The sequence below is a fragment of the Cyprinodon variegatus genome, unplaced genomic scaffold (genome assembly GCF_000732505.1).
Source record: "Cyprinodon variegatus isolate N-32 unplaced genomic scaffold, C_variegatus-1.0 Scaffold246, whole genome shotgun sequence".
NCBI lineage: Eukaryota > Metazoa > Chordata > Actinopteri > Cyprinodontiformes > Cyprinodontidae > Cyprinodon > Cyprinodon variegatus.
In genome coordinates this window covers 901,638-913,238 of record NW_015150699.1, presented here as the reverse complement: position 1 = coordinate 913,238, position 11,601 = coordinate 901,638, and the positions used below count along the sequence as shown (strand labels likewise).

The window sequence follows — 11,601 nt, the reverse complement described above, 5'->3', positions numbered from 1 at the left end:
TAGTACAATTATTTCATTTGGCAGCGATGTTTATAGTTAAAATTACACTACAATGCAGTGTAACAAAGTACAATGAGCCTCTACCCTAAAAGCAAACTCCAAATGTTGTTCTGCATTTCACAACAAAAACATAGGAGTTAGGAGAACTTTTACCTTTTGAAATAACCTACAGCCTAAGGTTTAAATACTGAAAATGTATTCAATATGGTTAATATAACTGTTTTGGTTTTCTGTGTGGACTTAACTATTTTAGCAGCATATAAGGCTTAGTTCTTCAGGCTTTTGCAACTGAAAATTTGTTTTTCAGACTTAAAAATAGAATTTAAAAAAAAAATTAATAAATCTTTTTAAAGTGCATTCATCTATATTCTGGTGCTTGTCCATCAGAATCATGAGGATTGGTTCCTATCTCCAGCAATCTATGAGCAGAAGGTGGGGTAATGGCCAGTCCATCATAAGGCAAAAATAGTTGGACTATATTTGCTAGTTAGGAAACTCCTGTAGGAAGTTAGTTGCAGAAGATTTTTTAGCGTCAAAACCAACAGAGGCAGGATAAAATTGCATATCTCAATTTTGATTTTTGTTTTCCTTCCCCTTTGCAATTTTGCACCTTTTTAAGATTGTTTAGTGCAGAACAATCTAATGAAACACGTGTTTAGTGTTTTTAAGGGTGATGTACTTCATTACCTATTTCTTACAACATTTAACAGCTACTGTTAAAGTTCAGCCTTCTCAGGTTGTTCTGCTTTTTATGCTACACCTTGCAGGATCAGCTCTGTTTTGGCTGCACAGGCTGTCCTCAGCGCTACAACTTCCAGCTCCACATCCCTTATCTTTTTTTCTCCTGTATGGGACTGCTTTGAAACACACCTTGCACATGGAAGTGAATTCCTGGGCCTTGCGACGGATGCAAAATCAGATATTCTAACGACACTCTCCTCTGTTAGTTAATTAGTCATGGAGGACTGCGGGATGAACATGGTGTGACCCTGAACAAGGGCCTGTCTGACTAGCCTCGGGCCCTCTGGCACAGCTCTATTGTTCAATAGAGTCCTGTGTGTCGACTGGAAGAGGGAGAGGTGGGGGCTTCTCCCTACTGACTGCCTCAATTCAGCAGGAAATCAGAGCAGCATCATCCCCCTCCTCTCCGCCCTCCCACACAGGCCCTAGCAACCACGCCACGCCGACAGTTGCCAGGCAACCAGACAATGCCGGAGCCACTCGCTGTGGTGTGAGAGAGTTTGTGTTTTGCATGTATACGTTTAAGATCAGGAACGGTGAGTCTGCAGCAAAGGATGGAAAAGGAAACACTTATGTGGTGAAAAATCTAAAGAGATTAGAGTGGATTAGGCCAAATTAATCATGTAGGATTTGTGATGATAGATGCATTAGCAACATATAATTTTACCTCTGGGCTAAATGAGGTCATGTGTGTTATGAAGTGAAATCAGAGAGACTGTCCCTCTTATCGAAACAGAGCATCCAATACTCCTAGTTTTATTTTAATTACTGCTCTGAATATGCAACTAAAATCTGCCTCTTATTTCAAATGGGTTTATAAAATGTGTACATTTTTCAGCAGCTCCATAAATAACATATTTTAGAGATATATATATGTATATACCAACAATAATGTAATAATATATATGGTTAATAAAGGGGGAAAACTGATACCACAAATGTATTGCTTTGTATCGTAACTTTCACATTTTTATGTTTAAATAAATATGGTTATTTTGAAAATCCTGTGTCAACCTGCTTCAAAAAAAAAAAAAAAAAAAGGAACAAAATTTTATTTATTCATATTTGGCATCAGCCACTGTTCTCAGTTCTTAGAAATAATTTGGCTTTAAAAGCAAAATAACATGTTTCACACATTTAAACTTGTGATATAAACTATTAAAGCTAAAACATACATATTTTCTAAATCTTACTATTTAATGTTTATTTATCTCACGGATTATTCTAAGCAGCTTTATTGTTGTTGATTGAGCGTTACTGTTATTGATTTTTTATTCTCCAGATACAGAGCATTATATTGTAAAACACCGTGCAGTACAATACTTTATTTTTTTATTTTTATTTTTTATATATGTTATTTTTATAAATTTTTCTAAGGTACACATTGTGTGTCCACTTCTACTATAACCCTTGCTGCTTTAAACACCACAATTTCCCCATTGTGGGACAATAAAAGGGATTTTCTATTCTATTTCTATTCTAAGCAACTGAAATTTAAGGAACAACTAATAGAGCAACAGAACAGCAGGATGATCATTAATAACAAAACCATTTATAAGAGCAATAATTGTGTTTATCTTGAATATAAAACTATACAAAACTGCTTTGTCAACATTTTATCACTCAGATATAATCAGAATTCTTTTTTTCAAAATAAACACCTTTATATCTTATCAGGTTGTGCTAAACCTCAAAAAGGAACAAAACATTATGATTAAATATGTTTTTTTTTTACAGAATAAAAACAAAACACAATTTTGTGACAGACACACGTGTGCAATTATCTTTCCTCTGACAATTATTGAACAAAGACAGCAAACTTTCTTTAGAAGTCAATTTATTGATTCACTCTATGGATAAATACAGTGCTAATAAGAAAATAAGTTAGAAGTTTTAACAGACTAGTTGTTGAGGTTCAGTTTTCAGCAAGAATCCAGTCTATCTGAATCTGCTCCTTGTTTTGCAAAGACAAAAGCTGAAATTTCAGTCCTGAATTGTGTGAAACTGGCAGAGACGCGCCCCTATAATGACTAGCAGCTGTAACTGCAGAGAATGGTCTATCCACCAAGTATTCACTCAGGGAGGCTGAATGCTAATCACATTCTGCGTCTCAGTGCTTTTTTTTCTGCTTTTTAATTTAAATAAAATCATGTTTTTTATCCATAAATTTCCTTTACATTTACTTCTACTGTATTTTTTAATTACATAACATCTGAATAGATAGTTTGTGGTGACAAAGGGGAAACTTTTTAAGAGCTTGAGCTCCCTCTTACAGCTCTGGGCATAAGCTGTTCTTCACTCCACACGCTAGATGGCGCTCTGCTCACACCAGCTAACCAGTTCCTCGCACTTTGACTTGAGCTCTGGTATGTAGTTTTTTGTTGTTGTTGTTTTTATTTAGTTTTTTTCCCCTCCTTATTATTATATGTATATATGTTTATCAAATAGATAGTCCATCACGAACCACACTCCATACCAGTAAGTGGCGGTAATGCTACTAAATGTTTGTTGCCAACCGCCAATAAATCCAACAAGAAGAAGAAGTAGTAGAAGAAGAAGAAGAAGAAGAAGCTCTGCTGCATCTGATCGGCTCCAGCAGGACTTTGCGGGTTAACAGGATAATGGAAGTCTCTCTGATAACATGTGGATAGTTATCACTGCATCATTATCTAAGCTGTGGCAGCGCTCGCTTTTAATATTGACTTACGGACTGTGTTGGGTAACACGGCTCCCTCCAAATAATATTGCCTGTTAATGTTTCTCTTTGATTGAATTTGTTTTGCTACATAGCTAGGTGGCTGCTAGCTAACAGCGCTAATTTACACAGTTTAAGATAGATTAACTATCCGGGTTGAATTAAGTCTGTAGTTTAAATAGGATAATGGAAGCGCTATGACCTCCTCTCCCTGTCATCATGTGTCTCTCCTGAATAACGGAATAACCAGTTTCGGAGTTAGCGACCTGAGCTAGCCTGCTAGCGTTGAGCTGCTCTGACAGTCTGAAGGTTCGGGCTGTGGCGACCAGCCGATCCGCTCTCTCTAGACATCTTCTCTCAGCATCAAGTGTTTGGGACCAGCTACAATGGCTAACGTTACAGACCTGCAGACTAAATACAGCAAGCTAGCGCAGGAGTACTCAAAGGTAACATAAACTGTCCATCAAACAATCTCCATTAACTTGCCTCTTGCCATGTGATTCATCCAACATCCTGTCATTTTTATCAGAGGGAATTAGATTGAAATTAGAAATCAGAATGATTTTCTGCAACATTTTTACAGCTGCAACACATCACAGGTCATGTTCTGTGATTATACTAAAATAGTAATTAAAAAGTTTGGTTTTGTTAACCTCAACTTTTGCAAACTTAGTTTAAGTTCAAGCATGAAAGGGGTTTCTTTCTATGATTACAATGGAGGCTTTAATGAACCAGATGCAGTTTGAATTAACCCTTTATAGGGCAATCAGTGAAAGACTTTAAACATCTAAATTTCAAGCAAAGAGTGTGCACTGCAAAAAACTGAAATTTAAGTAAGCCAATTTTCTTAAAATAAGTGAATTTTTTCTTGAATTGAGCAGGTAAATGAGACACTTTGCAAATGGAATAAGAAAATTTACATTCAAAATAAGGGGACAAAATGCAGTCTCCTATTTCAAGTGCATAATATCAAATAATCTGATTTTAAGGATAAAAATGCGCCTTCAACTGGGAGATTTTCTTATTTAGATACTCAAATTAAGGGTAAATACACTTATTTTAAGACATTTTCACAAATTTATAGATCCTTTTTGTAGTGTTTTTGGAATCCAGGACAAGACCTTATTACCTTTGTAACATAAAAAAATATGTATATGTTGATGGCATAAATGAATGTCAATGTAATAACATGAAACGCCAACTTGCCCGCATATATTAAGAAAAATAACAAAAGTGCTTCTATAAGAAATGTGTGAAAAACACTCGGAGTAAAAGAAAATTGGTACTCCATTTCTAAGGGGTATGCAAGTGATCAAAAAATGGAAACTTGCCCTATAAAGGGTTAAAGAGCCATAGGGATCCCAAATGATTAGAGGATCAAAAGCAGTTGCATAGTTTACTAATAAATCTTAGGTGTTTTGATTTGATGAAAAATTATCATATTCATTCATATTTCTTAAGATTGGCAAGGGTTAAGTACAAAATTTGTGTACAAAGAGATAAACTAACACACAGCCGATCAGGTTATAGCAAACCCTGACAGCACTCAATTAAAAAGAAGCTTGTTTCACATGTCTAGAGTTCTATGTGTCTCTGATGGAATAGGTTCTCTAGGTTCTCTTCAAGTTTAGTTTTACCCAAACAAAGAACCGTTATGTATTTTTAATTGGTGCGGAACACACCGCAATAGAAACAAGCTTACCATGTTTTCTATGTAAAGAGATCTGCTCAGTTTAAACATTTAGGTGTATATAGTTTAAACTTGTGCATTTGCTTAATTAGTGGTTTACATGCCCTAATTCCTAAAGTGTTTGATATGAAACATTAAAAAAGCTACAGCTACTGTGCCTCACTAAGGTTTAGCTTTGCTTAGCTGCTTTAATGTTTTAATTACCCAAAACACATGATGGGTTAAAGAGCTGTAAACACTCCACAAGTGGTTAATTTGTGATCTGGACACAGTAAAGCCTGCTTGTCAGTGTATTCTGTGAGGCATTATTTGAGCCCTTTGTTTCTTTGTCAGCTGACATCAGGGAGAGTGAGCCATTTCCTCTTCAGCTCTCATATCTCCATTAGCCAGGCACCATGTTCTGCTCAGGAAGTGCTGACTGTGTAACTGTCAAACATGGATGTTCCAGTCTATTGATTTAAAAAAACAAAAGTAGTAGCTTCAAGTTTTTACAATGTTTTGAACTTCGATCTTGGATAGAGATGATCAATAGCTTCATAGTTGGAAATATTGTTTTAGTCTAATATGCATCCCTATTTTTCTGTTTCTGTTTTAAATGCAAGTTTTCTTTCACTAAGCTGTTTACCATCATCTTCCACTTTGTGTTTATTCTCAGCTCCGTGCCCAGAACCAAGTGCTGAAGAAAGCAGTTGTAGACGAACAGACTAGCACTGCCTCTTTAAAGGTAAATAACAAATATTGACCATTGAGTCGTCTTTAGGCAAAGTGCAAAGGCATGGCTTCGCTGCAAGCTGCTGCACCTGCCAGCTGTGTGAAAGGATGCTACTGTGCTTTTTGCTTGTACCCCTAACATGCTTTTGTTAAATGGGGAAAAACAAATCTTTTGCTTTTCAGTTTAAAATAAAGTAACCTGATAATAAAAATTAGGCATTTTTTTTATTAATGTTATGCTTTGAGGATCTAATATATGCTTTTGTTTTTTTATATCCACTGGAAATAAAGTATTTTTTTTGTTTTGTTTTTTTAAGATCCCCCTATAACATCATGATTTCATATGTTAGCTTTAAAGGATTAATAAATCAATGCATTTCTTCTGATTTTGTTTATCTTTTTGGGAGCATATTTGTGCTTATTTTCAAATTTAGTTTTATTAACTTCAGTTTTTTTTTTTTTTTTTGTCTTCATTTATCAGGACCAGCTAAAGCAGAGGGATCAGAGTCTGAGAAAACAGGAGCAGGAGATGGACAGCCTCAGTTTCAGGAACCAGCAGCTCGCCAAAAGGGTGGAGCTCCTACAAGAGGAGTTAGCTGCTTGTGAAATCAGGAACAAAAAGGGGAAGGTGAGTTTTCACTAGAAGCAGGGCCGTACTCGGGAAATTTTTTCAGGCCAGGAGTCAGTCATGTAACCAGGCCGCCCTGGCATGGCTACATGACGGACTGACATCACTGATTTCTTTTGTAGTAAAATAAAATAGAGCTTAGTTCTGTTTTGCTTTCTGAGGACCCAACTGAAAAATTAAACAAGCTTTTATCAATCAGAAGAAACACTGATCTAGAAGGACCTACTCTCATTTACAAGGTTGGAATATACAGTAACATATTAAGTAGTTCCAAGGTTACAGCTTTACATAGGCAGATTATGTCATATCAATGGCAACCATCATAAATTGTAATGAACCCCAACCTACAGTAAATCCAAGGTTGGAATAAACAAACTTTCATGTTTGAGTTGGGATTCCTAACTGCAAGTCTGGATCAGTCAACAACACAATCACTTAATAGAATAATGCTGTAGTGCCCAGAAAGCCAGTATTAGAGCTGAGAGACATTTATGTCAAATAGTAGTGTTTGGTGGTGTTCATGTCACTTGGTGCATGTTTTTGCTCTACTGTAAAAATGGTTCTGTACCTTCTCCCAAATGCTCTACTTCTCTTGAAGCACCAGCAGGAGTGATGTCATCCCCACCTTTGAATTGCAAACATATGCACTATGCAAACAGTGTTCTTCCATTCACTGACCAGAGACCTTTGGGGTCTCTGGATATCATACTGTTTTGTAACTTTAAAATGCATTTTTTTTTATGACTTACCTGCATCTTTTTTTTTTAAATGGCACTATTTTTGTCTCTCCCTCTCTGTGCCACCTTTCCTCTTCCTTTTACTACGTCCGAGTCCATTGCTTCTTATCCTCACTTGCAGCGCTCACTAGCTACACACACCACAGCAGCCGGCACCAGACACACGTCACACCCCTTCCTCCACACGCTGCTGTCTGTGTGGTTAATACGGACTGTTGGGACGGGTCTTAATTGAAATAAACCAACCAATCGTCTTTCCCTCCTCACACGCTATTGGCCAAAGTGGCCTGGCCTGTTTCTCAGATCTGGCCCCTGCACCTGCAGACTTAACAAAAATCCAAGGCCAGCGCTTCGGGAATACTCCCGGTTCTCCCTATGAGCAGGGACTAGAGGGAAATCAGAGTTTTGGTCCAAACTGTGAAAATCAGAATATGTACACCTGTTTGACAATAAACAATTAGGAGCGTTTAATTAAAATTTTCATCCAAGTTAATAGTTGCTGTATTGCTTCCAGGGTAAAGGGGACTCTCCCTCACAGCATGGCCTTCAGACTCAAAGTGTTTTCAATGAAGATCTACAAAAAAAGATAGAAGAAAATGAACGCCTTCATATACAAGTAGGCATCTATCTTGTTTTTGTTTTATCACTATTTTCTCTGTGGTGAGTAAATCGAGTTAAGTGTGATGCACATTAATCTTCTGTATGTTCATCAGTTCTATGAAGCAGATGAGCAGCACAGGAAGAAGGAGGCCGAGCTGAAGACCCGGCTGGAGCAGCTGGAGAGAGACGCAGAGGAGCACCAAGCTGTTATTGACGGACTTACAACAAAGTATACAGAAACGATTGAGCGCCTGCAGGGTGACAAAGCTCGTTTAGAGGTAAGGAGAATCCTATACCTGATCAGAAAATGATTGGCTTTGAAATTGTTAAAGAATTATGCATGTATTTTTTTTTTCTTAAAGGTGAAGACACAAACTCTGGAGAGGGAGGCAAAAGAGTGTCGACTTCGAACGGAAGAGTGGTACATTTACTTTATGTTGATGATTTGGAAATGATTAGATTTGCTATGGAGATCATAGGGATGCTCTTACTTCTGTGTTGTAAAGGTCAATTGTTTCCTATAAATTACCTGGGTTTGATTGGATGCATTATGATTTATTGCAGTTCTGCATGAAGGTTGTTTAGATAACTGCCTATTTGCACTCAGAAAAAATTAGTGTGATACAGAAATATTGATAAGCCTTTATAGGGTGGTTGTTAAATATGCAGACCCTAATCTAATCATCTTCTTGGTGTCTGTCTGCCTGCAGCCAGCAGCAGTTGAGACGGTGCCAGTCGGAGCTGAACAAGCAGGTGAAGCAAAGCAGCAGCGTCATTCAGGAGAAAGTGCCCTTTAATGACACCAGTAAGTGACTGGGATTGTCCCTGAGCAGACACCTGCTTGGCCCAGGATTTCACCGACACTCACCATAGGCATGACTGTTGGAGGAAGTTTAATGATCCATTTAAATGATAATTCAACAGCTTTAGGTTTAAGTGCACACGTTTGAATTTATTGTCAAAATTATACAAACAGCCTGAAATGTTTAGATAAGAATAGGAAATCCCTTTATTGTCCCACAATGAGGAAATGTGTTGTTTATACCAGCAAAAAAGATTATAGAAAAAAATTGTCACGCAAATGTGGACCTTGCTTGACTTATTTAATGAATAATTCTACATTCAGACCGAAATCACTGGAAGCACCTAAAAGCTTCTGCTGCTTCATTTTTCATGCTTGTACACATTAAGGTCAGGCATCCAGTAAAGTGTGTCCAGCATCTGCTGCTTCTGTGTTCAATGGCAGAGAGCGGTTTTGCTATATTTGCTGTGATCAGTGGGTAAAAAGCAGTTTTAAAATGTTTTTAAGTGAGAAAGTCCACCTGAAAACATAATCTGTGCTGTCAGTTCATCAAGATTACGATCCTGCCTTCAAATATTATTTCTCTGTCGGAACCGCTCAGACCCCCATACACCGGAGGTGCGCTGTCACTAGAAATCCTGTTCAAAGGCAGCCTCTGGCCCAGTCGCCTCTTTTCGGTTTGCTGTGGCGGCTGGAAGGCGGTTTTCATGTACGTAATCCAAACGGCACCAGAATAATAAAATTGAACATATTTTGCCAGCAGGTTTCAGCATTTTAAGTTAATTTAGGCGTTAATAAAATGTTTCAGAGGAGTGATCATAGCGCTCTGCATCAGCAGTACTGTGTCTGTCTCCCTGTCAGCTCCCAGATCAGATTCTCTGATTGGTTGATGTGGCGCGTTGAGCAGCAAAGGTAACATTTTTCCAACTCCAGCAGATGCTGCTTTTGAGGCGCATCAGATGCTCAGAAGCTCATGACGCGCTGCAGGACCTTTTGCTGCACTTTGATGTGCGTTAACCATTGACTTTGAATGTAAACTAGCTGTTTCTGCAACGTGTGGTCTGAACGTCGTATAATGGATACCAGAAACATTAGTTTATATGTCTAACAAACTGCACCTTAGCAGCAACATTTTTGCTGCCATAAACATGGCCTTAGATTAATTATAGGACCCAGTCTGATTTCCTTTCCGTGTAGAACTAATTAGATATTGCTGTTTTATGGCTCAGATCCATCCTGGCATTTTCAATAAGGGTAAGGTTGGGGTTAGGAGAGAGAGAGACCATACAGCAGTCAGTAATCAGTTTTGATGTATGTTTTGGATCTTTTTTTTTAAAGAAAATTATTCTTGTCAGATGAGGAAAAAAAGAGCTGTTTTTCCAAAATGATAAAATATGTGTTTTGAGGAGTCGAATGGAAGCTTCAGAATTAGTGGCTCTGTGCTGCTCTGTCAAACACGGAGGTAGTAGCAGCATGCTTGTTCCAGTTTCAAATTCTTCTAATATATCTCAAACAGTGTGACCCCCTGGTGTGCTCTGAACATAAAAGCTGGTTTTATAACGAGTACAGCATACTAACATTTATCCTCTGCAACAACTCTGACCCTTAACCCTGGGTGATTTTGGGGGTTGTGCTTCAAATCTGCTCTATGACAAGAAACCACACAACTTAAATGAACCTTTTTCTTCCTGTTAAGGGGAATCAAATATCAGGTCAGAAAATCACCAAGTGGCTCTTTGCTCCTTGCTTAGAGATGTTGATCCAGATTTCATTAGGAATGTCAATTTTAGCTTTATGTTAATAAATTTTGTTGTTACACCCATGATAAACTCCCCTCCTCTCCTGTTCTACAGAATTTAGTGACTACAACAGCCTAAATGTGCCGTCTCACAACCGTCGACACCAGGTTAGTGGGAACCAGGTCAGAGGTATTCAGTGCTTTCATAGGTGCAACATTACATTGAATTTTAGATTTAAAGTTCCTGTCTAAAAGGGATGCCCTTGTCTTTGTTAGGTTAACTCTTAATTTGTTTTAACAAACCATTATTAAAACAGCGTTTAATTTCTTTGGATGCAGCTTAAGGCTCGGGATGTAACAAGTCAGGCCTTGAGCTTCATCCAGGACCTGGTGGCTGCTCTGCTGAACTTCCACACCTACACGGAGCAGCGGGTCCACATTTATCCCCTGGATTCCTCCATTGAACCCATTTCTCCTCTTAACCAGAAGGTGAGGCAGATGTACATAAAAATGCAGCCATTTTAAAGATGACTAATTATTCTGGTTATTTATAAAGTTTTAAAAAAGGTGAAAATTAAGGTAGAGAGTTTTTGTCTCACCAGTTTTCTCAGTATCTTCATGAGAACGCTGCCTATGTGCGCCCCCTGGAGGACAGTTTCCTGCAGTTATACCAAAGCATCACAGAAGACACCGTCACAGTGCTAGTAAGATTCTAACCTTTCTGCATATTTGATCAATAATAAAAAAAAAAAAATCTCTAAATACATTACATGTTGAAATGAAGGAGACTGTGGTCACACTGAGGCATTTCGCTGAGACCTTCTCCTCCTACACCCACTTTCTACAAAAGATTCTTCCCTATCAGCTGAAAAGGTCAGCACCGTGTTTGAAAGAAAGCATGTTGGACAGTGAAGGAGGCTGAACCGATAACCATCATTTCTTCTTTTTTCATATCAGCTTGGAAGAAGAGTGCGAGGCGCCGCTTTGCACGGATGCCTTGACTGCTAAAAACCGGGACTTGCAAAGTGACATGAAGAAAGTAACGACAGTGTTTGAGAAACTGCAGAACTACATTAGCCTTTTGGCCTTACCAAGTGAGTTAACTTAGTGTCATTATTCAGCCTCGTTACTGTGCTGAATTATGGAGCAAGAGCTGTTTATTTTATTTATTTATTTTTCAAACATGCGATTATGTTAAGTGGAAAAATGTGAAGATGATCAGAAATATATATATATATATATATATATATATATATATA

At 37.9% G+C, this 11,601-nt stretch overlaps 1 protein-coding gene across 1 annotated transcript in view; it reads left to right on the top strand.

Moving 5' to 3' along the window:
* Positions 1–3,307: 3,307 nt before the first annotated feature.
* Positions 3,308–11,601, top strand: part of ppp1r21 (protein phosphatase 1 regulatory subunit 21) — a 22,947-nt gene continuing 14,653 nt past the window's right edge. Inside the window, exons 1-12 of the mRNA XM_015382024.1 lie at positions 3,308–3,882; positions 5,782–5,850; positions 6,319–6,465; positions 7,717–7,818; positions 7,916–8,080; positions 8,165–8,223; positions 8,513–8,607; positions 10,458–10,510; positions 10,682–10,831; positions 10,945–11,046; positions 11,127–11,215; positions 11,300–11,436. Coding sequence (XP_015237510.1) covers positions 3,823–3,882; positions 5,782–5,850; positions 6,319–6,465; positions 7,717–7,818; positions 7,916–8,080; positions 8,165–8,223; positions 8,513–8,607; positions 10,458–10,510; positions 10,682–10,831; positions 10,945–11,046; positions 11,127–11,215; positions 11,300–11,436 — 1,228 coding nt within the window. The 5' untranslated portion in view covers positions 3,308–3,822. The remainder of the gene's footprint in view (positions 3,883–5,781; positions 5,851–6,318; positions 6,466–7,716; positions 7,819–7,915; positions 8,081–8,164; positions 8,224–8,512; positions 8,608–10,457; positions 10,511–10,681; positions 10,832–10,944; positions 11,047–11,126; positions 11,216–11,299; positions 11,437–11,601) is intronic.